We start from the raw sequence: 22,685 nt of genomic DNA, 5'->3' as shown, positions 1-22,685 counted from the left end.
CACATAGCAAATGGCTTCATCTGCGATAGATTAGACGTCATGGACGCTTGAAGTTCAATACTATTGAACTGCTACTGCTATAATTAATTAGGTGCTTAGTAGAAGCTTTCGTAGACTGGACCGTTTTATTCCATTGAAAGAAGCTTTTGTGGTGGAAAGATTCGTCAGTCCGTCATCGTCGAGTTGGCCCGATTCCACATTCTTTTAGCCTCGTAGAGGCGGAGAGTCCCCCCGATCTTGTACCTTTTGTACTTGTACAGAAACTCGTCCCAAAAGGCGGGATTGAAGGTAAGAGTACGCGTATTAGCTGATTCATTCAAGTCTGACGGTAATTGCCATGTGGTAGCTGCAATGGTAAGATGAGATGAAGTGAAATTGATCGACTGAAGCTGATGCTCTCGCGGGCGGAAGCAGCGCGGCTCCGTCACCGAGCACAATTTCTCTTGCCCTTGCCATGGCACGCATTAATTGTGCGCATCGCCATGCATCCCGGCATTCTCGGCCAGCAGTAGTGGGCGTCCCCCACCAGAAGCCGCCGCAGCCACTCACAGCGCTCGCAGACCGGGTGCAATTTCACCATCAGGCGCCCAGGGCCAAGCCGCCAAGAGCTCCAGGGATTGCTTGCCTGGGGCGGCTGCAGCCTCGGTGCGAGTACCGGTACTTGCGCGCGCGGTGGCTGGCCAACGGAGCACTCAATCTTCACACTACGACCACTGCGTCCAAGGCACCTACGGGACGTGGGACGAGCGCTAGCACGGCGTCCAGAGCCAATCGATGGTACCGCGCTGCGAGGTATCGGTACTCATGGGCCGCAGCTTCCGGGGCTGTCCCCAAATTAGCCCGGGCCCTGTCTAATCACAGCGCTTGAAGTCGACCCATCAATCGTTTTTTGCGCCGCAACAGCGCAAAGCCCGGGTGTCCGTCCCACGCGCGCTAAGGAACAAAGCCGTTAGACGAAGAACAGAGCAGGGAAGGGAAGGAGAAAAAAAAAAAAAAAAAAAAAAAAAGACACCCGCCATGTACCTACGGTACAAGTACCGCCGCCAAGGGTACCCGTTCGGAGTGCTTGCTCTCGTACACACACAGCGCCGCTGTCCGCACTAATTCCGTCGCCATGCCTGTGCAAGGTTCTTGCGCCACACGACACACTTCCTTTGTACTCGTACTTGCACGCTTCGGAGGTACCCAGCGCCTCGTACCGCCCTCCTGCACCTTGTCATCATTCCCTGTCTTACCTCACCTACTGCTGCCACTTACGACCAGACCCTCTGCGTTTTGCTCGACCTTTACATACTAGACTTGTCCCCTCCTCCTCCGTTTGGCTTCATTCTCCTTTGTCCTCTCTATCCGACTTGACCTCTTCTCTCCTCTTCCCTCGCCTTCCTCTTTGGCGCTCCCGGCCTTCCGCCCTCTCTGTCCCTTGGAAGAACACCATCCAAAGCGGCCTTTTGCTCGTTACGCACGCAGAAGCCCTACAGCGCCCACGACATCCTGTCCCATCGGCCTGTGGAACCTGTTCGTCGTCTCTTCGTCTCCGTCGTCGACAAATTTCCCAACTGCACGTGCTTCGACACGCCTCGGCTGCGACAAGTGCACGCAAATTGCTGCTTCTTTGGCTTCGTCCTTGGGTATTATGAGATAGTGTTTGGGACAATCCGCTGTATTCGGTACTTGGTTGGACCAGCATCGCTGCCGACTCCTTTTCTCCCCCAATTCTCCACCACGGGTTGCTTTTTTTCCTTTTGCTGCAAAGATTCGCGACAATTCTCCGCCCTTGCACGACCAGGCGACCTTTAGTTCTTTTTTGAACATTACTTTTTTGGGCAAACAACTCTAGCAACAATGATGGATCTTGGATCGGGAAAGCCCAAGTTGCCGGCGCTGCTGACGGAGCACGTCAACTTGGCTTTCCTCAACCGCCTTCCCGCCCGCTACGTTCGCCGGCGCCCTCGGGCAAAGTCCAACACGACGCATCGCGGCGAGGACATCACGAGCCTGCAGACTTCGTTCAACTTCTGGGACGGCTTGCGAGACCTGCAGAAGCACCAATGGCGCCTTGCCGACCTGCAATACGTCGTCCTGGCCGGTCTGACGCTCTTCTCGCTCTACATGGCTCCTCCGGCTCCGGCCCTCAAGCTGTTTGCCCTCATGGGCGCCGCATGGGTTCTCCTCATGCCGGCCACCCGCCAGTTCTTCCTCCCGTCGCTTCCCATCTGGGTCTGGCTGCTTTACTTTTTCACTAGTCGGTGAGTTGGCCCGTCTGTCAATTGGCTCCCGCGAGCTGTGTTGCTAATTCTGCCCTGTCTTGTTTAGATTTATCCCTACCGAGTATCGTCCTCATATTTGGGTTCGAATCTTGCCCGCCCTGGAAAACGTTCTCTACGGCGCCAATCTTTCCAACATTCTCTCGGCCCACAAGCATCCCATTCTGGATATTCTGGCTTGGCTTCCCTATGGCATCATGCACTTCGGAGCGCCTGCAGTGTGCTCTCTAATCATCTTCATCTTCTCCGCTCCTGGCACCACCCCCGTCTTCGCCCGTGCCTTTGGTTGGATGAGCATTCTTGGCGTTACTATTCAGCTCATCTTCCCCTGCACGCCACCATGGTATGAGAATGAACATGGACTCGTCCCTGCTGCTTACGGCATGCCCGGATCTCCCGCTGGATTGGCTCGTGTCGACGCGATTTTCGGCATTGACCTGTATACAACCAACTTCACCAATGCCCCGCTTCCATTTGGCGCATTCCCCTCTCTCCACGCTGCGAATGCTGTCCTCGAAGCCTTGTTCATGAGCCACTGCTTCCCCCAGTTCAAGTTCTTCTTTGCTGCTTACGCTGGCTGGGTCTGGTGGGCCACCATGTATCTGAGCCACCACTATGCCATCGACCTGGTGACTGGCGGTCTCATTGCTGCTGCCTTTTACTACTCTTCTCGTGCTAGGTGGCTGCCCCAACGCCAGGCCGACAAGCTGACACGATGGGAATACGAGTATGTCGAGACCGGCGACCACCACAAGGTCGTAGACGAAGAGTCCGGCCAGTACTTCAGCTTGGGCTTCATCGACCACCGCCGTGCCAACTCTAGCGACGGATGGACTGTTGCCAGCAGCTCCAGCTGCAGCTCTAGCAGTGGCACCCTCAGCCCCACTGCTTCAGAAGCCTCAATCCCCGGAATGCTAGTCATGGACTTGACTAGCGACGGGCAGGCCTGGGATGGCCAGATCCCACCCAGAGACGTTGATTTGAGCGAAGTTGTTGTATCACGGTAATGGCATGTTGGAATCCGACGATGCCGCCGGGCATCGCTTGCTCGACGATACAAATTTTCCTACTTCTATCTCCTATATCACACAAACTCATCACCCTTACGACGGGTGACTGAGCGTTACGAACCCGCTTATGATTCGATTCAAAATTCGTAATTAATATTTGGCGAAGGCCTTAACTTTTTCCAAACATCTTTGGCATTCATCGGCACAGCGAAATGGCGCAATGTGGTGTTGATTTCATTTTCTTATTGGTGAGGGGGGAATCACGTCCGGCTTCGTTATGGCTAAACCGGATACTGAATATTTAATAATGGGGAGGGGAGTCTGGATTGGGGGATCATGGGAAAGAAAAGGATAACATTTTTCCATTCGAACCTTTCAAATGATTCGACTGCATATATTCGACACGGGAGGGTACTACTTCAAACGATAGAGTACGTAATGTATACATACCAAGGGGATAATCCGTGCATGGGAGATGGATGGGATGAGTACATGCACTGAACGCTCGCTAAGTGAGCCACGAGTTGGGGCACTGATGAAGGATAACCCGGAGGGTAATCGGGTTGGATGGACGAACATATCCAATTACTGGATAGAGAAACATTCAGGATGGAGGGAGAGGGCGGTGTTGGAGAGTTAACTAGGCCACTGTCGCAAATACCAAAGATGCCGCTCGCTCAACCTTTTGAACAAAAGGCACAAATGAAGAACAAAAAAATTGATGAAAACCTACCTACCTTTGTCTCTATATGGTGTACTGGCAATGACTGAATGAATGAATGAATGAATGACATTCTGTTACATGTATTTACAAACTGCTTGTGATAGTCAAGTAGGGAAAGTCCCGACATCGATAATGAAAACTAAATTACGTTAAGTCTTTGGTGTATTGCGTATCATGGTCTGATGGTAAATCAGTTCTTCATTCGTGACGTGATATTAAGCGCCCCTTTCACTTGCTATGTAGCCATATACATGTCTTATGATATCTCATGACATCTGCCTTTTCTACCTCTTCCCATTTCCGGCACATCGTGAACAAAAAAAACCCTTCAATATTTCCCATGGCTCGAACAGACGTATAGAAAAAAAGAAATGAAAAAGCAAATGAAAATAAGCAAAAGGAGGGGTTTTCTTCAAAAAATGCGAGGCTCGATTTTTTTTTTTTTCCTTTTCGGTTTATTTGAGTGAATGGGTAATGGAGATGGAGAAGGACTTCTAAGAGACAACCGTATGATTCTCGTTTCTCGTCCAGTTGAAGCTTAGAAGACTCTATATCAGAAACAAGTCGCTCATCAACGGCTGCCAGCGCCAGAGATAGTATACTGTATGTTTCTGTTTGGAGAGGACATGGGGCTCTCCTCCTCCATCACTACTTTGGTGTGATTGATCATATCGTCTCCACTGCTACCTTGCGGCTTCAGGGTTCCAGAGACCTTTGCTTGTTTGCACGATACGGTTAGCTAGATTGCCTGGCTGTAGCAACGCAGGCACGTCGGAGCTGGGCGTTGTGTTGCCCATGACTACATCATCAGCCTGTCTGTGAGCGCTGGTGTCGACGTCGTTGCCCTGACTAGAGCCCATAGATATGGCGCTGTCGTCCTTACGAGCACCGCTGATGGGCGGAGCAGCAGCGTTGGGACCTCCACGAGCGCGAGCAGGCTCTTGGGAGCGGGCGCCGTCCATCATCAGATTCTGCGCCTCACGGAGCTTGTTGATGGCGCGAACGGTGTCGATGGCAGCGTGAAGCGTGCGCCGAGCGTTGAAGTTCTTCTTAATCGTGGGCAACAAGTTCTCGCCAGCGCCATCTGAGGGCGCGAGGCCGGCGACGAAGGGGTGCTGCAGGGCTTCGTGGGCAGTGATGCGCTTGTCCTGGTCGATGGTGAGGCAGCGGCGGATGAAGTCCTTGGCATACGACGAGACGCCGCGCCAGTACTCGACCGGAGTGAAGCTGTAGTCGGCGTTGAGGATGGCCTGCATCTCTTCAAAGTCGGAGTCACGGTCGAACGGGGTGTAACCGCACAGGAGGAAGTAGGTGATGACGCCTATGGCCCACAGGTCGACGGGCTTACCATGGCCCGTCTTCTTAAAAATCTCGGGAGCCATGTAGCCAGGAGTGCCGCAGGTGGTGGTCAAGACATGGAACTGTTCCTCGTCCATGATGCGGGAGAGACCAAAGTCGGCGATGAGCAAGTCTGCATTGTCTTCGGGTGTGCGGAAGAGTAGATTCTCGGGCTTCAAGTCGCGGTGAACAATACCGTGGTCGTGGAGGTATGCGACGGCGGACAGCGTTGCGCGGATGAGATCGGCCGCATCGGATTCATAGTATGAGCCCTTGCGGCAGATGCGATCAAACAGTTCGCCTCCGAGAGCCAGGTCCGTAACAAGATAGAGGTTGTTCATTGTCTCGAAGTAGTCGACTAGCGTTAGGATGTTTTGGTGCCCCATGGACACCTTTTTGAGGACGGCGATTTCATTGCGAACCTATTCCCTCCTCCCATCTGATCAGCACGTATTCTTGTATTATTGCGAATAGAAGAAGCGAAAAGGCACCAAGGGTTGCCAAGTTGATGGAGGTGATGTAGTAAGAGGGCTTGCGTACCATGTGCTCTCGCCCCGCCATGAGTCGCTTGTTGATAACTTTGGCCGCATAGTAGCGCCCGGTATCAATATGGACGCATTCCTTGACGACGGAGTACGAGCCCGCTCCCAGTGTCTTTCCGACTTTGTATCTGCAGGGCTGAACCTGAGGTTGCTGCTGAGGCTGCTGGCGGCTCATCGTGGTCGGAGCCGCGATGCCGGAGAGGAGAGGCTTGGAAGAAGAATGGCGGAGGTGCTCCGGGCGGGAAAGGCGGCAGTGGGCAGCTACGAGCAGGAGGATAGCGGTAGATTAAGGGCGACACTTATTTTGACGTGTTAGAAGCAAGTTTCGGGAGAAGATGGATTCTTGCGACCTTGGACCAAGAAAAAGGATTCTGGGGGCGGGATTGATTAGTTGTGACGGCCAAGGGGAGTTTAAGGCGGTCTTCAACGCCAGGTGGGGGAGGGGCCTAGGGGGAGCCTAGAATGCATGGTCCAACTCGGCAGCCTATCAAGCAGCGATTTCAAAGCTGATGACCTGAGCAGAGGTTGCCAGTATGACTGAGGCTGATTAAACGAGGCGGGCAAATCAGGGAAGACAATGAGAAAGAAAAAACCACTTACAGTCTAGCTAGTCTAGTCCAAGGATTTTAACAAACGCATCGCAAACATCAGTACCTGCACGTAATTCGCCGTCCACGGCATAGGTTTTTTTTTTTTTTACACGCGGAAGTTTGTCATGTGTGTAATACAGAGGTATGTATTCATTTTGAAAGATGTGCCACGTTTGGAGATGGCAGCTGCCAAGAGATAAACCCCTATGAACTAAATCGAGGTGGCAATAAGTGGCAGAGATGCGGTTTATTTTTAGCTACCAACTCTAAAGTTGATTCCCGAACACGAAGCTTGAGTTGAGATGACGGTGCCAAATAAAGCATGTGAGAGAGCGCTTGGCTATGTGCAATGCGACAATGGAGAATGAGAAATCAGCCATTTTGGTACCCACGGTTTCTTTTTTGGGGTACAGCTGAAATCCCTTCTCCAATAACTGCTATTATATCTATATTTTTACAGTACCTAGTAACTGCTACTATATTTATTTCTTTATAGTAACTGTTGCAGTCTGTTCTTGCCCTGGGACAAGATCCAAGGCATTGTCGCTAAAGACATAGCTACCTATCTGCAACGTCTGATGGCTCATGGCGAGGCCAGCTCTTTGACGAATATCTATACTATTCCGAAGGCCCCCTTCGTGACTGCTTTTTGGCGCTGTTGAATTTTTTGTCCTGAACTCGTGTCTCGTGAAATCGCTTTTCACTGTCTTTACTTTAGTTACCCAATTTTTCATTACTCGATTACGGGGTGCGCGCATACATTTCCTGGTGCTTCTTCTTCTTCTCAGAACTTGTCTCGGCAGGTGTTAATTCGCGATAGATGCCCATGACCTCGTCTATGAGCTTGCGTTTGTTCTCATCAAGGTTGGCAGATTTGGACCGATGAGTTTGCGCCGAAAATGTGAGAGAGTCATTGCCGGCAGTGTAGTACTTGGAAGACCGCACTGCGGAATGAAGATATTTGGGGAGAACAGTGAGCAGGTCTTTCACGGGATATACCGTGACTGCCTTGGTTTCAGTTCTTCAACCGACCTCACAATTAGTTCTTATGGCCCCATTCAAGCACCAAAGAGGGGGAGGCCTTGGGCCATTTCATACTTATTGACGTGCTGCCCTCCAGGCCCACTAGACCTGGCATATGTGGTATTGCCCTTGGGCAACTGAGAGGCGTCAAATGAATTGTACCACACTCGTGCCTCGGCCAAGGCGTCCTGGTCTAGTTGAGCATCATACGCCTCGTAGCGTTTGAATCTGACCGGCTGAGATAAGGACAGCGACAGCCTCGGCTGCCGAGACACGATTGCTGGTAGCACCGTTTTCTTTGACAGATGCCACAGTAACATCGTGAAGCCGGCTAAGGTGTCGGGCATCCCATGGCAAAAGACGCTTGATCGTGGTCTTGCCTATGTATCTACTCGTACAATAAAGCTGCAGCTCCCCTCGCTCACACGGTGATGACTGGAAGCCAGCGCTACCTTCCTTAGTCTTATCCCTCGTATGTATGTATCAGTTGAAAATGATGCAGCAATAAAGTAATAGATAAGAAGCTGGGTCCCTTCATTCCAATCAGACGGACGGGAATAAACCCAGCTGGTTGCCTTGCCGAGTTTTCGCTCGCGCCCCGCATTGCCTTGTACCAAGTGCTGACCCAAAGAGGACTAGCCGCATGGCAGAATTTGAGGCGGCTTCTGCCATAAGCCTCCCGGCTGCTCTGCTTCCTCTTCTCCAACCAACTCCCATCAAGTCAACCCTCGAAATCTCTTCAACGTAGCCTCACCACGTCTTGGCGCGTCCTGTCACGGATCGCAGCCTGTCTCTGTTTCCCGTCCCTTCGCGCCGTGGCCTTTTTCCCGAATTCCGTACTCGAAGCCGCCTCTCGTAGCCCGGCCAGTGTTTCGTGTCGCAAGCAGCAATCGTCCTCCTGCTATTGCCTGCAGCTTCAAAGAATCCTTGCGCGCCCGCCGCACAATCAGCCCCACATCGAACCATCGTCGACAAGCAGGTTATAATAATCCCTCTCTCAACCGCCGGCAAAAGGTACTCCATAATAGCCTCTCTGCACGGATGCAACTGCCCAGCCTCTCCCCCTTAGACCTTTTCTAGCCAGCGCGAGTCCAGCTTCATGCCAGAGCCTGAGCCCGAAGCAGCTCTGCGGGCTACAGCCAACCTCTCTCCTGTCTCTCCCTCGCCTGTCCACACGGCCGCGCCTCTTGTGGTGCCAGCACTCCAGCACACGGTCGATACCATCGACGCCATGGTTGCTGCTGCTGCCTCGCTTCCTAATGGGACGGCCGACGCCCCCGTCGTCGACCCTTCCCTCGCGCCTTCTGGTGAAACCGACGATGTCGTAGATGATGACAGCTTCAGCGATGCCTACGGCGAGGAGACGGAAGACGTGGTCGTAGAGCCTCCGCGGCAGGAGCTCGTCGACAACAACGACGACTACGCCAAGACGTTTGATTCTCCTATCGGTCCCGAGGAAGGGGAAGACCAAGATGTATCATCAGAACCACGAGAATCCAACGAGAATTCATCATCATTTTTATCCGATCCTTTGACTAGTCGCCCATCAGACGTCTCTCATATCGCTGCTGATTCATCCGCGTCTGCCCCAGCTGCTGCTCAGAATCCATCTCTCTCTACCGCCCAGCCCGATGCTGGTCCTAAGCCCGCCGTGCTGCAAGTTAGCGATGCGCACGCCTCTTCCATCCCGTTTGTGGCTCAACCCACGCCCTCCGGAACTGGCCCTGCCCGGCAAGACTCCGAGAACTCTTCATCTCTTGACATCCAACAGCTCGTGGCTGACCTCACTGCCCATCCCGCTGAATCTAGCTCCGGGAACCCTGACCCAACGGCTGATGTCCCGGTGGCCTCTAACCCCTTTCCTTCAACTGCTACCTCAACCGCCACCACTATTCCTACTGCTTTGCCATCATCTTCCTCTCTCCCACCGCGCCCTCCATTGCCGCAGGTCGCCCCCCAATCGTATGCTTCTCAGCACCATCCTCCCGGAACCAATCCCAATGTCCCAGGAGGCGTTGGGGTGTCGCCCACGCCGGGACAGCCCTCCACTTTTGCAATTGCTGGTGCCCCTGGAACCTCAACTGAAGCTTTGGGGAACCTCCCACCCCCTCCTGCCACAGCCATGAATCCTTCGGCTGCTGCAGCATCCATAAACCCTGCTCCATATCCTTCCAACCCATCCGGATATCCTGCTGATCGAGCCCAAGATGCCGACTATCAGCGCCAGTGGGACCAGTTCATGGCCGATGAGCGACAATACATGTCGGAGGCCAAATGGGATCGTTTCCCTGAGGGGTCGCGTATTTTCATCGGTTAGTGACTCCGCCTTGAGTTCATGTTCCCACTTTCCAAGATATACAAGCGTACATGTGCTAATGTGACTCTTTTCTGGTAGGAAATCTTTCCAGCGACAAGGTTTCCAAGCGTGATGTATTTGATATATTTCACAGATATGGCAGGCTGGCCCAGATTTCTCTCAAGTCAGCTTATGGATTCGTACAATATCACACCGTCGAGGAAGGACGTAGTGCTCTAGAAAACCTCCAGGGCATGGAAGTGAAGGGGCGCCGCATCCGTAAGTGATTATTTGGCTCTACCGATCTGAGCCTCCTTTTTTTCCCCTTTCACTTTCACGAATTAGCTTGTTGCTAACCCTGATCCAGATTTGGAAATCTCTCGGCTCCAAGATAAATCTAAAAAAGAGAGGAACCGTAGTCCTGAGCGGGCCCGCGGACGTGATGGTGGCCGTAGAGGAGAAAAGTATCGTGATGATAATCGATCAACGCGCAATCAGTCGCCTCGTCGTAATGAGTACTATGGCAGAACCGATAGAGCCGACCGGACTGATAGGGCCGAGAGCTACGGCCGGGACCGAGGATACTATGACTCGGGCAGAGGTCGTGGCCGCTCCCGATCTCCCAGCGGATATGCCAGGAATGAAAAAGATTCCTACCGCAGGAGGACACCCAGCCCCTACAACAGATCGCGGCATGAGGCAGAGCTCGACCTGCCGCGTCGATATGGTGCAGACGTTCCGGATGTCCAAATCATTATGCAGCCAGACGTCAATCGAGACTTTGGCACCTGGGTCGAGGGTGCCTTCAAGGCGAAAGGTCTGAGAACCAATGTCATGTATCTCCACCCGCGGTTTCCGAAGGACCAAGTCATCCAAAGACAAGCGGCCGAGGGCGTGCACGGGGTTGTAGACCTGGACCTCCGCGCTCAAGGTGTGGCTAGAATTCCCGTCCACTCATTCGACCGGTCCGGCGGCATCCACAATGTCCGTTTCGAGCAATATGTCGACCTGGAGCCAAGCACAGCGGCAGAAGTCATCCTGCGAGCCAAAGCTTCTGGCGCGGCAAACTATGGCCAACCCTACGGAGGCGCCAGTGGATATCCCACGCAGTATGGCGCACAAGCCCCGCAACCTCCTCACGTAGCTGCGTACCCTGGTATGCAGCAGCCCGGCTCGTATCCACCACAACCTGCACCATCTGCTGCCGACCTCGCGAGTCTCATCGGCCAAGTGGACAACAATACGCTACAACGGCTCTTGTCCACCATTCAGGCAGGGTCTGCGGGAGTGGTGCCTGGCGGACTCGCACATGGCGGCGCGAAGCCGGCTGCACCAGCCGCTAATGCGCCTGTTGATATCCAAGCAATCCTGGGGTCTCTGAATGGAGGAGCGGCACCGCAGCAACACCATCCTCAGATGCAATACGGCGCGCCATACGGTGGCCAGCCGTCCGTCGGAGTTGCGCAACAAGCGGCAGGCACCGGCGACGCGGCGGCTCAGGTGCAGAATATCATGGCCCAGCTGGCTCGTTATCGGCAGTGATGCAGCTTATGATTTTCTTTGATTTCGTTTCTAATAACTTGCTTTTGCTGCCGCCTCCTTCCGCTTACCTTCCGGAAGCTGGGGCTACATGAATGATTCTTGACGATGGTGCATTTCAGATTCTGATACCACATGGAGGCTTGGCATGATTGCTTTTTTTAAACTTGATATGACGGCATTGTGGAGTTTGGCAAGTACGTCCGAAGAGGATAGATAGACACCGCTGGAGAATGGGCTAAGGCATGCCTCATTGGATTTGCTAGCACTTTCATCTATCGATTTGGTTCTGCGGTTTACAGGACCAAAGAACGAGCCCTGCAGAGGGCAATGACCAACTTGTAAAGGGGTATGAAGCCTAGAATAAAACATTTTTTGAAACTCTCAGGTTTCGTGACTACGTAATGAATGTTGAAAACAAGAATAATAGCCCTTTATACCCCTGTGTGTATCTAATGATTGGGTACCCATCTATATACATGATTTCGTCTCTCATCAAATCATCACCATCCGAAGCTCTCGTTGTGCCACCATACCTCACGGCCTTTGAGAACCCATGGCCCTATCCGTCGTCGTACTTCCCTCGACATTCCTTCCGGGCCACAGACCAGAACGGCAACCTTTTCCTCTACGCCGTGGCGGAACATGTCGTCCACAATCTTTTGAAAGTTGGGGCGCCTACTGTTATTGGCCGCGGCAGAGCGATGTGAGTGAGACCCTCGCCCCATGTTCTGGAGCTCGATGGATGCATCGCGGCTTCTGCCGTTTGCGTCAGTGGAGATGCCGATGTTCTCTGTGAGATAGAGATGGACATTATCGTCGTCAAGTAGGGGTTTGTCAGAGTCGTTGCCAGTCATAGCCCAGGTGGCATCGGCGGCAGAACGGATTGCCCAGACGAACTGGGTGTGGGCGGACGGGAGTTCGCGTTGGAGGGCGTGAAAGAGCGGGAGAGCGAAGGTTGCGCCCACGCCGCCGGCAACGAGGAGGATGCGGGAGGCACCCCAGGTAAGGAGGTTCTGGAAGTGCTTGCCAATGGCCCCGTGTGGTCCTTCGATGGCGAGAGTGATGTTATTGTTGTCGTCTAGGGAGGGGGGGGAAGAGGTCGGGTCAGCGAACTGGGAGAGTATGTTGGTCATGGGGCCTGTTCGCTTTCTGGCAACCAGGGTGATGCTCTGGCTGTCCTGGTTGGCGGAGGCAACGGTGAAGGGGTTGAAGAGGAGGTCAAAGGCGAAGGATTTGGATGTTGGGTATTTGCTAGTCCGGCCTTCGGGAGGAATACTGAGGTAGATGTGAGAGCCCGGTCGAGAGCGGAATTGTTCAATCTTTTCCGCGGGCATAGGAGCGGAGATTTTGATGAGGTTAGTTCCAGGGACAGTCTCAAACGTCGAAGCCGTGTGGGTCATGGTGAATCTGCGATAGGCGATGTCCGCGAGGAACACAATGACGCTCCCGGCGACGTATACACGAGCGGAATGGGCGTGGAAGAAGAGCAGCACCGGGGCAAGCAGTGCAACGCCCAGGTGCGTGATAAAGAATAGGCGGTACGAGTACTGCCTTGCGCGGACCAGGGCGGTGGCGAAGAGGCCGTCAAAACTAAGGGCCGCGAGGACGCCGCAGAAGACGACGGGGGCGAAGAAGCGCTTGAGCCAGATGCCGGAGAGGATGAAGAAGACGTTGTAGAAGACGATGTGGGTCATGATGAGGGCGTAGATGATGCGGCCGAGGGTGCGGTGATAGCGGTTGATGTGCTCGTGGGAAGAGTTGAAGGCGTAGGCGTAGGGATTGAGAGCTTTGAGGGCGAGGAGGTATTGGATGGGGAGTTGGGAGACGGCAATGGTGCCGAAGCGTTTTGTGAGATGGAGGTAGTCTATGCTTGAGTTAGTCGTGATATATGACGATATTGGAATGAAAGAGATTTTGAGGCGAGCGTCACAAGAGCTCATCATGAGATCTCACATGAGATTTACACGAAGATTCCCAGCAGGAGAAGAAGCATCACCCGAAGAGACACAAACAAGACTCACCTTCTCCAGTCCCCAAAACGCACAAAACTAGTAACCAACTCGTCCAAAAAAGCCCCAGCACCCACTCATCTCTCTGACCCCAGATCATGCCTCCCAAAACAACATCGTCTCCCAGCCACCACATCAACGCCCTCCATCTCGAGGCCAAGGCGCCAAAGCCACTGCTGCGCTGAGCCTTGACAGTGGGCGACCCGGGAATATGAGAATACCGGCCACGATCACCACCATCTCGTCCAAGACGTAGAAGTGGCCTGGCAGCACGAAGCACGAGGCGGACGAGGATGGCGATTAAGGCCGGGGCGAGAGCTGAGAAGAGCGCGATGCGGGCATAGTGGTCGATGGTATGGCGGCGGACCAGGACGTCTTCCTTTGAGAGGGTTAGGAAGTGGTACGGCCAGCCCATAATTTTATTTATTTATTATTTTTATTCTTTTTTTGGATTTTTTTTCGGGTGAGATTGGATAGGCTGGTGATGACGACTAATACGGAGGATACATGTTATCTTGATGCTATCCTGATCGGCTATGGCGCTTGCGTGGAGGATGCGCCACGGAGGGAAGAGGGATGTGGCTTTTTGGGGGGACTCTAGCCACAGTTGGGCATGCATATTTGCATGTGCAATTATTGTAGTCCATCAGTACTAGGTAGTCATCAAGGTGCTCCGTACGTGGGATGACTTGCTGTATGCCTGTTGGTTTGATACTCTATTTGGACCAAAATTCTCATTTCCAATATGATTTTTAGTGTCTTTTCCATCCATTGGTTTACTCTAGGCTTGGATTCGTATCCGTATCCCATGGAATCCTTTGCCATGGCAGCCGTCTCAGGATGCAAGCCAAGCTCGTGTGCGACATCCATGAAGCTTACTCAGATACGATAGGCACCTGTACGTAGCATACATATCTAAGGAACCTGGTAAGCAAGCATTCGGTGATTTGCTCAAATCCTTTTGATGTCCTTGTCACTACTTCCGCATCTGGCGGTAAGCAGTCTGACGGCATAAGGTAGGACGAAACATCTGGTAGTATCTGAGCCATTAATGCCCTCCTCAGGGCTTGCCCCCTTGTTGGCGTAATCGGCAGCAGCTTGTGCCAGTAGCAGGCAAAAAACAGCGACAAATGACTCTTAGTTGAGTTTGCTACAACTCGCGACACATGGGAATGACACCAGCTTTAGGTGGCGCTGCTCGCTATTGTGCTCAAAAGTTGCACCACGCCAGGCCAAACCTAGTTCTCGGCGGGTGAATATATGGCTGATCTTCGTGCCTCTTTCAGTGTCTCTAGGCACTCTGCCTGCTGGCTGCCCCGCTAGGATGCGCACAGGGATCTTGATTCTCACCGCCTTGCCCCACTGATACTCCCCGCTATCCGATCTCGCCCGTCTGGCATTTCTCTTGTAGCTTTTTTTTTCGGGCATTTCTGAAAGTGCTTCTTCCTGGGCGCCACGGAAAAATTTAGTCGGCGCATTTTTCCCTCTTGTCATCCTTTTCTTCTTTTCTTCACCATCTTCCATATCTTTGGACTCTTCCTCCTCCTTCTTCCCTCCAAAGGCACTCTTCCCTTGGTCAATTGCCCTCTTCACTTTCATCCACTTCGACTCTCATCCCACAATCGACATCCACAATGTCTACCTACGCCCTGTCTACGTCTCACAAGGAGGTTCGTCTGCCGTATTTTGCCCATTGGGCTTGCTTGCCTGATTTGACGAGGCCAATGTACTGACTATATACTGCTTTGTAGATGCTTGAGAAGTCTCTTCTCGAGTCTGACCCTGAGGTCGCTGCCATCATGGTAAGTTGTCACGATTTGCCCCTCCATCCTCTCAGAGGATCGCCTTCTCCCCTCATTCAGCATCTTTCTGTGACTCAGTCAACTAATGGAGCTTGTAGAAAGATGAGGTCCAGCGTCAGCGCGAGTCCATTGTTCTCATTGCCTCCGAGAACATCACCTCTCGTGCCGTCTTCGATGCCCTGGGTTCTCCCATGTCCAACAAGTACTCTGAGGGCTACCCCGGCGCTCGTTACTATGGTGGCAACCAGCACATTGACCAGATCGAGCTGCTGTGCCAGCGTCGTGCCCTCGAGGCTTTCCACCTCGACTCTGAGAAGTGGGGTGTCAACGTCCAGTGCCTCAGTGGCAGCCCTGCCAACCTTCAGGTTTACCAGGCTATCATGCCTCCCCACGGCCGTCTCATGGGTCTCGACCTCCCCCACGGTGGCCACTTGAGCCACGGTTACCAGACTCCCCAGCGAAAGTAAGCTACAGAACGAGCAATTGCCAGCCGACAAGAAAGCTTTTTGACTAACAGCGTCCTGCAGGATCTCCGCTGTCTCTACCTACTTCGAGACCATGCCCTACCGTGTCAACCTCGAGACTGGCATCATCGACTATGACCAGCTTGCGCAGAACGCCATCCTGTACCGCCCCAAGGTGCTTGTTGCCGGTACTTCCGCCTACTGCCGTCTGATCGACTACGAGCGCATGCGCAAGATTGCCGACTCTGTCGGTGCCTACCTCGTTGTCGACATGGCTCACATTTCCGGTCTTATCGCCGCTGAGGCCATCCCCTCCCCCTTCCTGTGGGCTGACATTGTCACCACCACCACCCACAAGTCCCTCCGTGGCCCTCGTGGTGCCATGATCTTCTTCCGCAAGGGTGTCCGCTCCGTCGACGCCAAGACCGGCAAGGAGACCCTCTACAACCTGGAGGACCCCATCAACTTCTCTGTCTTCCCTGGTCACCAGGGTGGTCCCCACAACCACACCATCACTGCCTTGGCTGTTGCCCTCAAGCAGGCTCAGACCCCCGAGTTCAAGGCTTACCAGGAGAAGGTCGTCTCCAATGCCAAGACTCTCGAGGTCAAGTTCAAGGAGCTCGGCCACAAGCTTGTTGCTGATGGAACTGACAGCCACATGGTCCTCCTCGACCTTCGTCAGTTCAGCCTTGACGGTGCCCGTGTTGAGGCCGTTCTCGAGCAGATCAACATTGCTTGCAACAAGAACGCCATTCCCGGAGACAAGAGCGCCTTGACCCCTTGCGGTATCCGCATTGGTACTCCTGCCATGACCAGCCGTGGCTTCGGAGAGAAGGACTTTGAGCGTGTTGCCCAATACATTGACCAGGCCATCAAGATCTGCGTCGAGACTCAGGCTTCCCTGCCCAAGGCCGCCAACAAGCTCAAGGACTTCAAGGCCGAGGTTGCCTCTGGCAAGATCGCCAAGATCAACGATCTCCAGAAGGAGATTGCCTCTTGGGCTAGCAGCTTCCCTCTTCCCGTTGAGGGCTGGCGCCTGGATGCCGGCATCTAAGTGCAAGATGCTGCAGAAAACAAAAACAATTTCCTTTATATAACTTCTTTTCCAAAAAATCATATACCAAAATAATTGAAAAAGTGGAGAATCAAAAAAGATCAAGTCCACCAAGGGAGGCATTTAACATGGGATGGGACAAAAGCCAAAAAGAATGGCGAAAAGGTTCAACAACTTTGCAATTTTAGTTTTTTCATGAGGGCTGGCGCATGCGATTGTTTCCATTTCAACCGGAAGTGAGGGGAGTTTATGACTGGGAATATCTTGGGGGATTGAGGGGCATACGAACCTTTTTGGTCATTGATATCAAAGGTATTCAACGTCGGTATGGGTATGTCCTGTCCTGCTTCAACAAGTAGGCAAGCTTAGTAAGAGAACAATATTATTCTCCGAACCAATATGTGTACACGTGCCTGATGATGCTTTGTGTGAGGTACTCTACTCCATGGGACTTTTGCCAGTAGTTGCACGGTATTACGTATTCACTTTTGTCTACAAGTGAAACATTTTCATGTCAAACAAGCTCATTAAAGGCTGTGTATTGCCTATCACCTAGCATTCTTATCTCGTTTTTCCCACGCCCACCACCCAACCGCATTCACCCGTTCGTCCTCGCATTCACATTCAAACCATCCATTCGTCCACGCCTTCAACCGAAGAATCAGGCATAGCACGACGCATAAAACCGAACAAGAAAAAGAAACACAATGTTAAAAGGGAGAAATAGAAAGCAATCAAACAAATCAATTGACCGAGGCCCTTCATCTAAGCCGCCAAGATCAACAACCATGGCCACGCAGCCGAAATCTCATAATAGAATTCGATAATCTAGAAACCGGGTACCAGAAAGGACAGTTTAACCACGAACCGACAAGCAAGAAAGAAAAAGAAAAGGGGTAAAATGAAAAAGAGTTTGGAGAAGGAAAGAAGAAGAAGAGTATAACCCCTAGGGGGAAAGGGAAACAATCTTTGCCGCCTCAGATCAATAACATGAAATCATCCACACGTCTCTCTCCTAGTCTTATTTTTGGGAGGGAATTTGTTCCCCATGGCCATGGCAAATGGCCGCCCCTTTTTGGTTGGAGCGCAATGCACAAACTGAAAATATAGCGAATCTTTTTTTGTTCTTTGGATAGGAGATTCAATCCGATTTCGGGTTTCATCTTTTCGTCTTTTCTTTAAATAAACCACCAAATTGTTCGCAATATTCGTCATAGCTCTCCGTTTCGTTGAGAGCCAAGGCTTATTTTTTCCATAATCATATCCTATAAAACGCCGCACAAAGTTCCAAGGCCGGCCAATTCGGAGGGGAAAGACATGTCGAGAGCTGAGGGGGGGAATAGAACGAAGAAAGAAGAGGCCGGTCCGGTCCCTGCCCCCCAAGTCCGAGAAGGGGTATAGCTGGGGGCAAGGATAGAAATCATTAGTAGTCGGGAAGCATTAGAGCATCAGATATACATTTAGTAATGAAAAGACTTGGCTGGCCAGAATGCCGACGGATGCAGGCATAGTGGTCCATATAGATATTGTTGCGGTGCACCAAACTACCCATAAGGTGCATCGTATATGTACAGTATTGGTAGGAGGAGAGCAGAGAGGGTGAAGATTCTGAATTGCCGAAGCCAAATGGTTGGTTGCTATTGAGAGTTACTACTGAGCAATGCTCTCTGGGCTCATCATGCCAGTAGTGTCGTCCTTATCAGTTTGGCTCATGCCGCCCTGGCTCTGCATGCTGTCCGTCCGCTCCATGCTAGGTGCAAGTGCCAAGAGCGCAGGATTGGGAACAGCACCGTTCGGTAGAGGTGTAGTCATTTTCTTTGCAGCCGCTGCATTTGCTGCTCCCCCCTTCTGAGGGGATGCATTCAATCGAGCTTCAGCCGCAGCGGCCTCCAGCTTCTTCTTCTTCTTAGCGAGTGCCAACTGTTCCTTGGGTGGGCGTTTCTGCGCGGAAATGATCTTGCCGCTGGCACCAAGACGAGGGCGCGGTTTTCGCTGTTTAGTCGGTAGATCTTCATCCTCAACCAGTGGTGTGTCGCCATTAGCGTGAAGCTTGGCCAGGAAGAAGTTCTTGACCAAGCCAACTTGGTGCTGGATGTTCTCCTTGGTGACAGGCTCAGAGATGAGAAGCGGCTCGAATATTTCACTGCTTGACCCGCCAGAATTTTGTGTTTGCATCTGGTACTGGTTGCGCACTCTACTCTGCAGCAGGTGGAATGGCACGGAAACAAAGTCGAGACCCATTTCCTTGTCCAGTCCGAGAGCCCGGAAGCCAAAGAAATCTTCTCCAAGATCCTCGGCAAAATCTCCACTGGTAAACTGATCACTGCCGTCGTTGAAAGCGCCGGCTCCATCTTCACCTGCTTCGGCCGAAAGAGCAGGACGGAGAAGGTCAGCCAGATGGGACTTCATCCTATCGTGCAAAGCACCCAGCCTGCTACCCAATCTATCGACGTCGTCTTTGACATAGTTCTCCAAAGTGGCAACATCATGGCCGTTCTCTTCCAGTGTATGAAGGATCACCTCCTCTGGTGTAAAGCGTGGCTGTAGCGTCATCTCGCCTCCAACCTGGACTGATTTCTTTTCAGCCTCTCGGTAGATGTTAAACGTTCTGATTAGCTTTTGAAAATAGTCAGCTGCGATGCCCGTAAAGGTATCTATGGCGGATGGCTGCAGCTCCTCAAAGCCAGTGGTATAAAGAATTTTCGCAATGGAACGCTTTAGAGTATTCTGGCACGTCTCGGCTGCCATCACTGGGCCATCGTCTGCGATGAAATGCGGCTCAATATCCAGCTCCCTGAACGGTTCCGAATTTGACTTTGGAAATTGGTTCGTATAAACCTTTGAGAAAGTGTAAGCTTGTAACCACCCATGAGAAGAAAATCTACGAGTGGAGCTCTTCTTACCTGGGATTGTACCTGCATCTGCTTGATGACAGAAATCTTCATAGCCAATTTTCTTGTTTCCTGTATCTGATGGATGTTTTCGTCCATTTTCTTGGTCAATTTACTTTGTGGTGCAACAAACGAGCCGGGCGAAACGAGTCGAAGAAACTCCTCATGCTGGTTGATAACTTGGCCGTCGCCATCTTCGACCCATTGCAGCTTTGAGGGGATATCTGGAATAGTACTCAGGGGGGTATAATAGTCGGGGATTACTTGTTCCTTTTCCTCTTCGATGCCCTCAGCCAATGTCTCGGGTGCTTTGCTTCCAGCGGCTTTGGCAGTAGTTGCGGAAGTATCAAACTCAGTGCTGTTGGTCAGCTCTGCCTCTTTTTGGCGAGCCAGGAATCTTCGCATGCCTGCCTTGCTTCTGAGTAAGGCTGGAGCGTCCACGCTAAGCTTGTTGTCTTTGAACAGCAAAAACCGCTCCTTGGCTGTCAGAGCTCGGTCTTTCTTTGTACTTTGCTTCCATATCTTATACTCCTCGTCTTCATAAGCTTGCTCGGTAGCTTGGCCAAAGGCTTGGTTCAGGCTCATTCCGTTGATGCTAGGACCGTCAAGGTCCATTACATCAGCGTTGCTTGTAATTCCAGACGGGCCATTGGCCGCACCAGGCGTGATGGAACCGCCAATCGGAGGCGTGGCAAACCCATTGCTTCCGTCCATTTCTGATCCTTCACGACCAAGCTTTCCCAACAATCCGTTTACTTGTAAGATTGGCTTCTGGTCAACAACAGGAGTATCCTCTTTGGGATCGTTGGGAGCTTTCCTGGACTTGTTGGCTCCCTTGGTACCAGTGGCCTTGCGACCACGAGAAGACATGATGGGCTCATCATCAGAGTCCTCGCCGCCGTCATCTTCGCCGCCATTTTGCTTCCTTCGTTCTTCAGCTTCAACTTCGGCACGCGATCGGATGGCGAGATCGGGAATAAGAGGTATCAATTTCTCGGCTTCTTTCCGCATACCATTTGCCATTCGGCGGAGCGGGTGGTTCATGTCTTGATTATACTTGAGGCAGTTGTCCCAAATAAGGTTAAGATCAACCACAAACTCGGTTTTGGATTTGTAGGTCAACGATTTCAACTTTTTGGTCATCGTGCCCAGATCCATGGGGTTTTTGATAACTATGGGCAAAGTTAGTAAGGCTACACGCTCGAGGGCGAAATATAGAATCTGCCCATACAATTATAATAATCAGGAGCGTCTCTCTTGTTGACACGAGTGAGAAACGGCGTTGAGTACTCCGTGTGGGCTTTCAGCTCTGTCAACACCTTTTCTAGAGCTTCGTACAGCTCTTCTTGGTTGACATTTTCTTCGCTTGCCCACTTGCTGCGGTTTTTCCGCACTTCGTTCATCAAGAGCCTAAGCTCGGCATCAGAAGCCTTTACCTGATCTCTCTTCATGTCTATCCTTGCAATGAGATGTTTGAGGGTGAGACTTGACGCGCCAAGATTCGCGCTGCTGAGAGAGCCTTGATTCGCAACTTGTGATCCAGTCGCACCTGCGCTTTGATTATTCTCCATTTCAGCCTGGAGCTGCTTCTCGGAATCTTCTAGCTGCTGCTGCTCAAGCATTGCTGTTCGGTCGTTCTCTAGTGTATATATAATCGTATGGAAGCTTCGCCGGGCGGCGGCTTCTGTTGCCATCCTCACATCTTCCAGCTGCTTGATGGCATCATCTTCAGGCTTCCCCTTGGTCTGCGATCCATCCTGGGACCTCGCTTTATCTGCTATTCTGCTAGGAGAAGTGACCGACTGAACCGGAGAACTGCCGGATTTGGACGGCGATAACAACGAGTTCGAAGCAGCTGCCGCACCCTGAGGCTTGGGAGCAGCAGACGGTACATCCTCGTCTTCCTCATCTTCGTCATCGTCGTCATAATCATCTTCGTCTATTGTACGCTTCGCCTTCTTTAGTGGCGGTTCTTTTATGGGTTCGTGGTCGGTGGTTGGAGGGAGGGTAACGGCAGGGGTGGGGGGGGAGCGTCGTAGAGCCTCGATCGCGTTCAAATTATAGGATCCATCGTCCGCAAAGAGCAGGGCGATCTTTTCTTCTGATTTTTGAAACAAGTCTGCGAAATGGGCGCGTCGCCTCTCGTCTTCGATATCAAGGGTTGCCTCAGGCATCAACACCAGCGAAGTGTCGACTGGGGTCGCGATACGCGCCAACCCATCGTCAACAATCTGCAAACTCCTGCTGCTGTTGGAATGATGCAATCCTGGCGGCGGCCAGGCTGCCTGACCATTAGGAAGAGTCATATTGGGCCCCGAGCGATGAAAGCGACAGCAGGGCCCCTTTCGCCATGCGCCAACAAATGCGCTCGCGTGCGGCCGGACCGGGAGCGAATGAGGACCTCAAGACGACATGGGCCAAAGGAGAAGCATCGATAGAGATGGCAGCCAGAAAATCGCGACGAACGGAGATGACTTGGCCGAGTTTCGATGGATCGCGATCGCCTGGTTTGTCTGCGGATCGAGAGGTGAGGTTGAGGATTTGGGAGGCTTGTACGTATGGGGAACCCTTCCCCAAAGCGGAGACTTTGCACTGGGTCACTGTTCGGCGGCAGCTGGGCCCGGTGGTACCAGCACGCTATGGGGCACTTTACCGGACTCTTGGAGCAGGGCGACGCAAGAGGTTATGCTGCATGAAAATATCGATAAGGCTTGCTTTGCTTTGACAGGCTCTATGCATGCCGCTGCAATGATTGCTTGCTGGTTATTGGGGGCATGGGCCTACGTCGTGCGTGTACATCTCACGGATAGAGGCATGAGCATTACGAAGTACTTCCACCCGTACTGTGCCAGTGTAGTGTTTTTCTTGCCTTAGTAAGGCTCTGTAGTAAGGGACAACCTGGAACCTTTTTTTTTCCCAGCCAAGTTCACTTACACGTGAGACCACACGTGATAGTTAGCTCACTTGCTTGAGCACATCGACCAGGCACGCTTACACAGCACAGTGACCACACAGCTGCAAAGACAAGGAGTAGAAAGCAAAGGATATTGCTAGATTTGCTTTGAATATCCTCTTTGTGTACTTGAATATAAAACGATTAATTAGCGCTGCTGTCTATAAGTTTGTACCCAAGAGT

The 22,685-nt window shown here is 52.2% G+C and overlaps 7 protein-coding genes across 7 annotated transcripts; 3 read left to right on the top strand and 4 right to left on the bottom strand.

Moving 5' to 3' along the window:
* Positions 1 to 1,842: 1,842 nt before the first annotated feature.
* On the top strand, positions 1,843 to 3,271 carry T069G_02892 (PAP2 superfamily domain-containing protein; the record flags this gene model as incomplete). Its single annotated transcript, XM_056170102.1, has 2 exons — positions 1,843 to 2,246; positions 2,314 to 3,271. The coding sequence occupies 2 exons, from the start codon at positions 1,843 to 1,845 to the stop codon at positions 3,269 to 3,271; spliced, it is 1,362 nt and encodes a 453-aa protein (XP_056030994.1).
* A 1,410-nt stretch (positions 3,272 to 4,681) lies between these two features.
* T069G_02891 (protein kinase domain-containing protein) lies at positions 4,682 to 6,053 on the bottom strand (the record flags this gene model as incomplete). The annotated part of the gene is made up of 2 exons (XM_056170101.1): positions 4,682 to 5,758; positions 5,877 to 6,053. 2 exons carry the CDS (start codon positions 6,051 to 6,053, stop codon positions 4,682 to 4,684), a joined length of 1,254 nt encoding a protein of 417 aa, XP_056030993.1.
* Positions 6,054 to 7,086: 1,033 nt separating this feature from the next.
* T069G_02890 (RF-1 domain-containing protein) lies at positions 7,087 to 7,811 on the bottom strand (the record flags this gene model as incomplete). Its single annotated transcript, XM_056170100.1, has 3 exons — positions 7,087 to 7,180; positions 7,229 to 7,489; positions 7,567 to 7,811. 3 exons carry the CDS (start codon positions 7,809 to 7,811, stop codon positions 7,087 to 7,089), a joined length of 600 nt encoding a protein of 199 aa, XP_056030992.1.
* Positions 7,812 to 8,590: 779 nt separating this feature from the next.
* T069G_02889 (uncharacterized protein) lies at positions 8,591 to 11,329 on the top strand (the record flags this gene model as incomplete). The annotated part of the gene is made up of 5 exons (XM_056170099.1): positions 8,591 to 9,554; positions 9,612 to 9,803; positions 9,887 to 9,906; positions 9,961 to 10,066; positions 10,155 to 11,329. The coding sequence occupies 5 exons, from the start codon at positions 8,591 to 8,593 to the stop codon at positions 11,327 to 11,329; spliced, it is 2,457 nt and encodes an 818-aa protein (XP_056030991.1).
* Positions 11,330 to 11,829: 500 nt separating this feature from the next.
* On the bottom strand, positions 11,830 to 13,753 carry T069G_02888 (ferric reductase NAD binding domain-containing protein; the record flags this gene model as incomplete). The annotated part of the gene is made up of 2 exons (XM_056170098.1): positions 11,830 to 13,193; positions 13,351 to 13,753. The coding sequence occupies 2 exons, from the start codon at positions 13,751 to 13,753 to the stop codon at positions 11,830 to 11,832; spliced, it is 1,767 nt and encodes a 588-aa protein (XP_056030990.1).
* Positions 13,754 to 14,972: 1,219 nt separating this feature from the next.
* Positions 14,973 to 16,658, top strand: T069G_02887 (serine hydroxymethyltransferase domain-containing protein; the record flags this gene model as incomplete). The annotated part of the gene is made up of 4 exons (XM_056170097.1): positions 14,973 to 15,008; positions 15,090 to 15,140; positions 15,239 to 15,603; positions 15,668 to 16,658. The coding sequence occupies 4 exons, from the start codon at positions 14,973 to 14,975 to the stop codon at positions 16,656 to 16,658; spliced, it is 1,443 nt and encodes a 480-aa protein (XP_056030989.1).
* A 1,650-nt stretch (positions 16,659 to 18,308) lies between these two features.
* On the bottom strand, positions 18,309 to 21,855 carry T069G_02886 (bromodomain-containing protein; the record flags this gene model as incomplete). The annotated part of the gene is made up of 3 exons (XM_056170096.1): positions 18,309 to 19,496; positions 19,562 to 20,721; positions 20,781 to 21,855. 3 exons carry the CDS (start codon positions 21,853 to 21,855, stop codon positions 18,309 to 18,311), a joined length of 3,423 nt encoding a protein of 1,140 aa, XP_056030988.1.
* Between the last annotated feature and the right edge of the window lie 830 nt (positions 21,856 to 22,685).

This window comes from Trichoderma breve, chromosome 2, assembly GCF_028502605.1.
Source record: "Trichoderma breve strain T069 chromosome 2, whole genome shotgun sequence".
Classification (NCBI taxonomy): Eukaryota; Fungi; Ascomycota; class Sordariomycetes; order Hypocreales; family Hypocreaceae; genus Trichoderma; species Trichoderma breve.
This window is presented reverse-complemented; position numbering and strand designations above follow the sequence as displayed.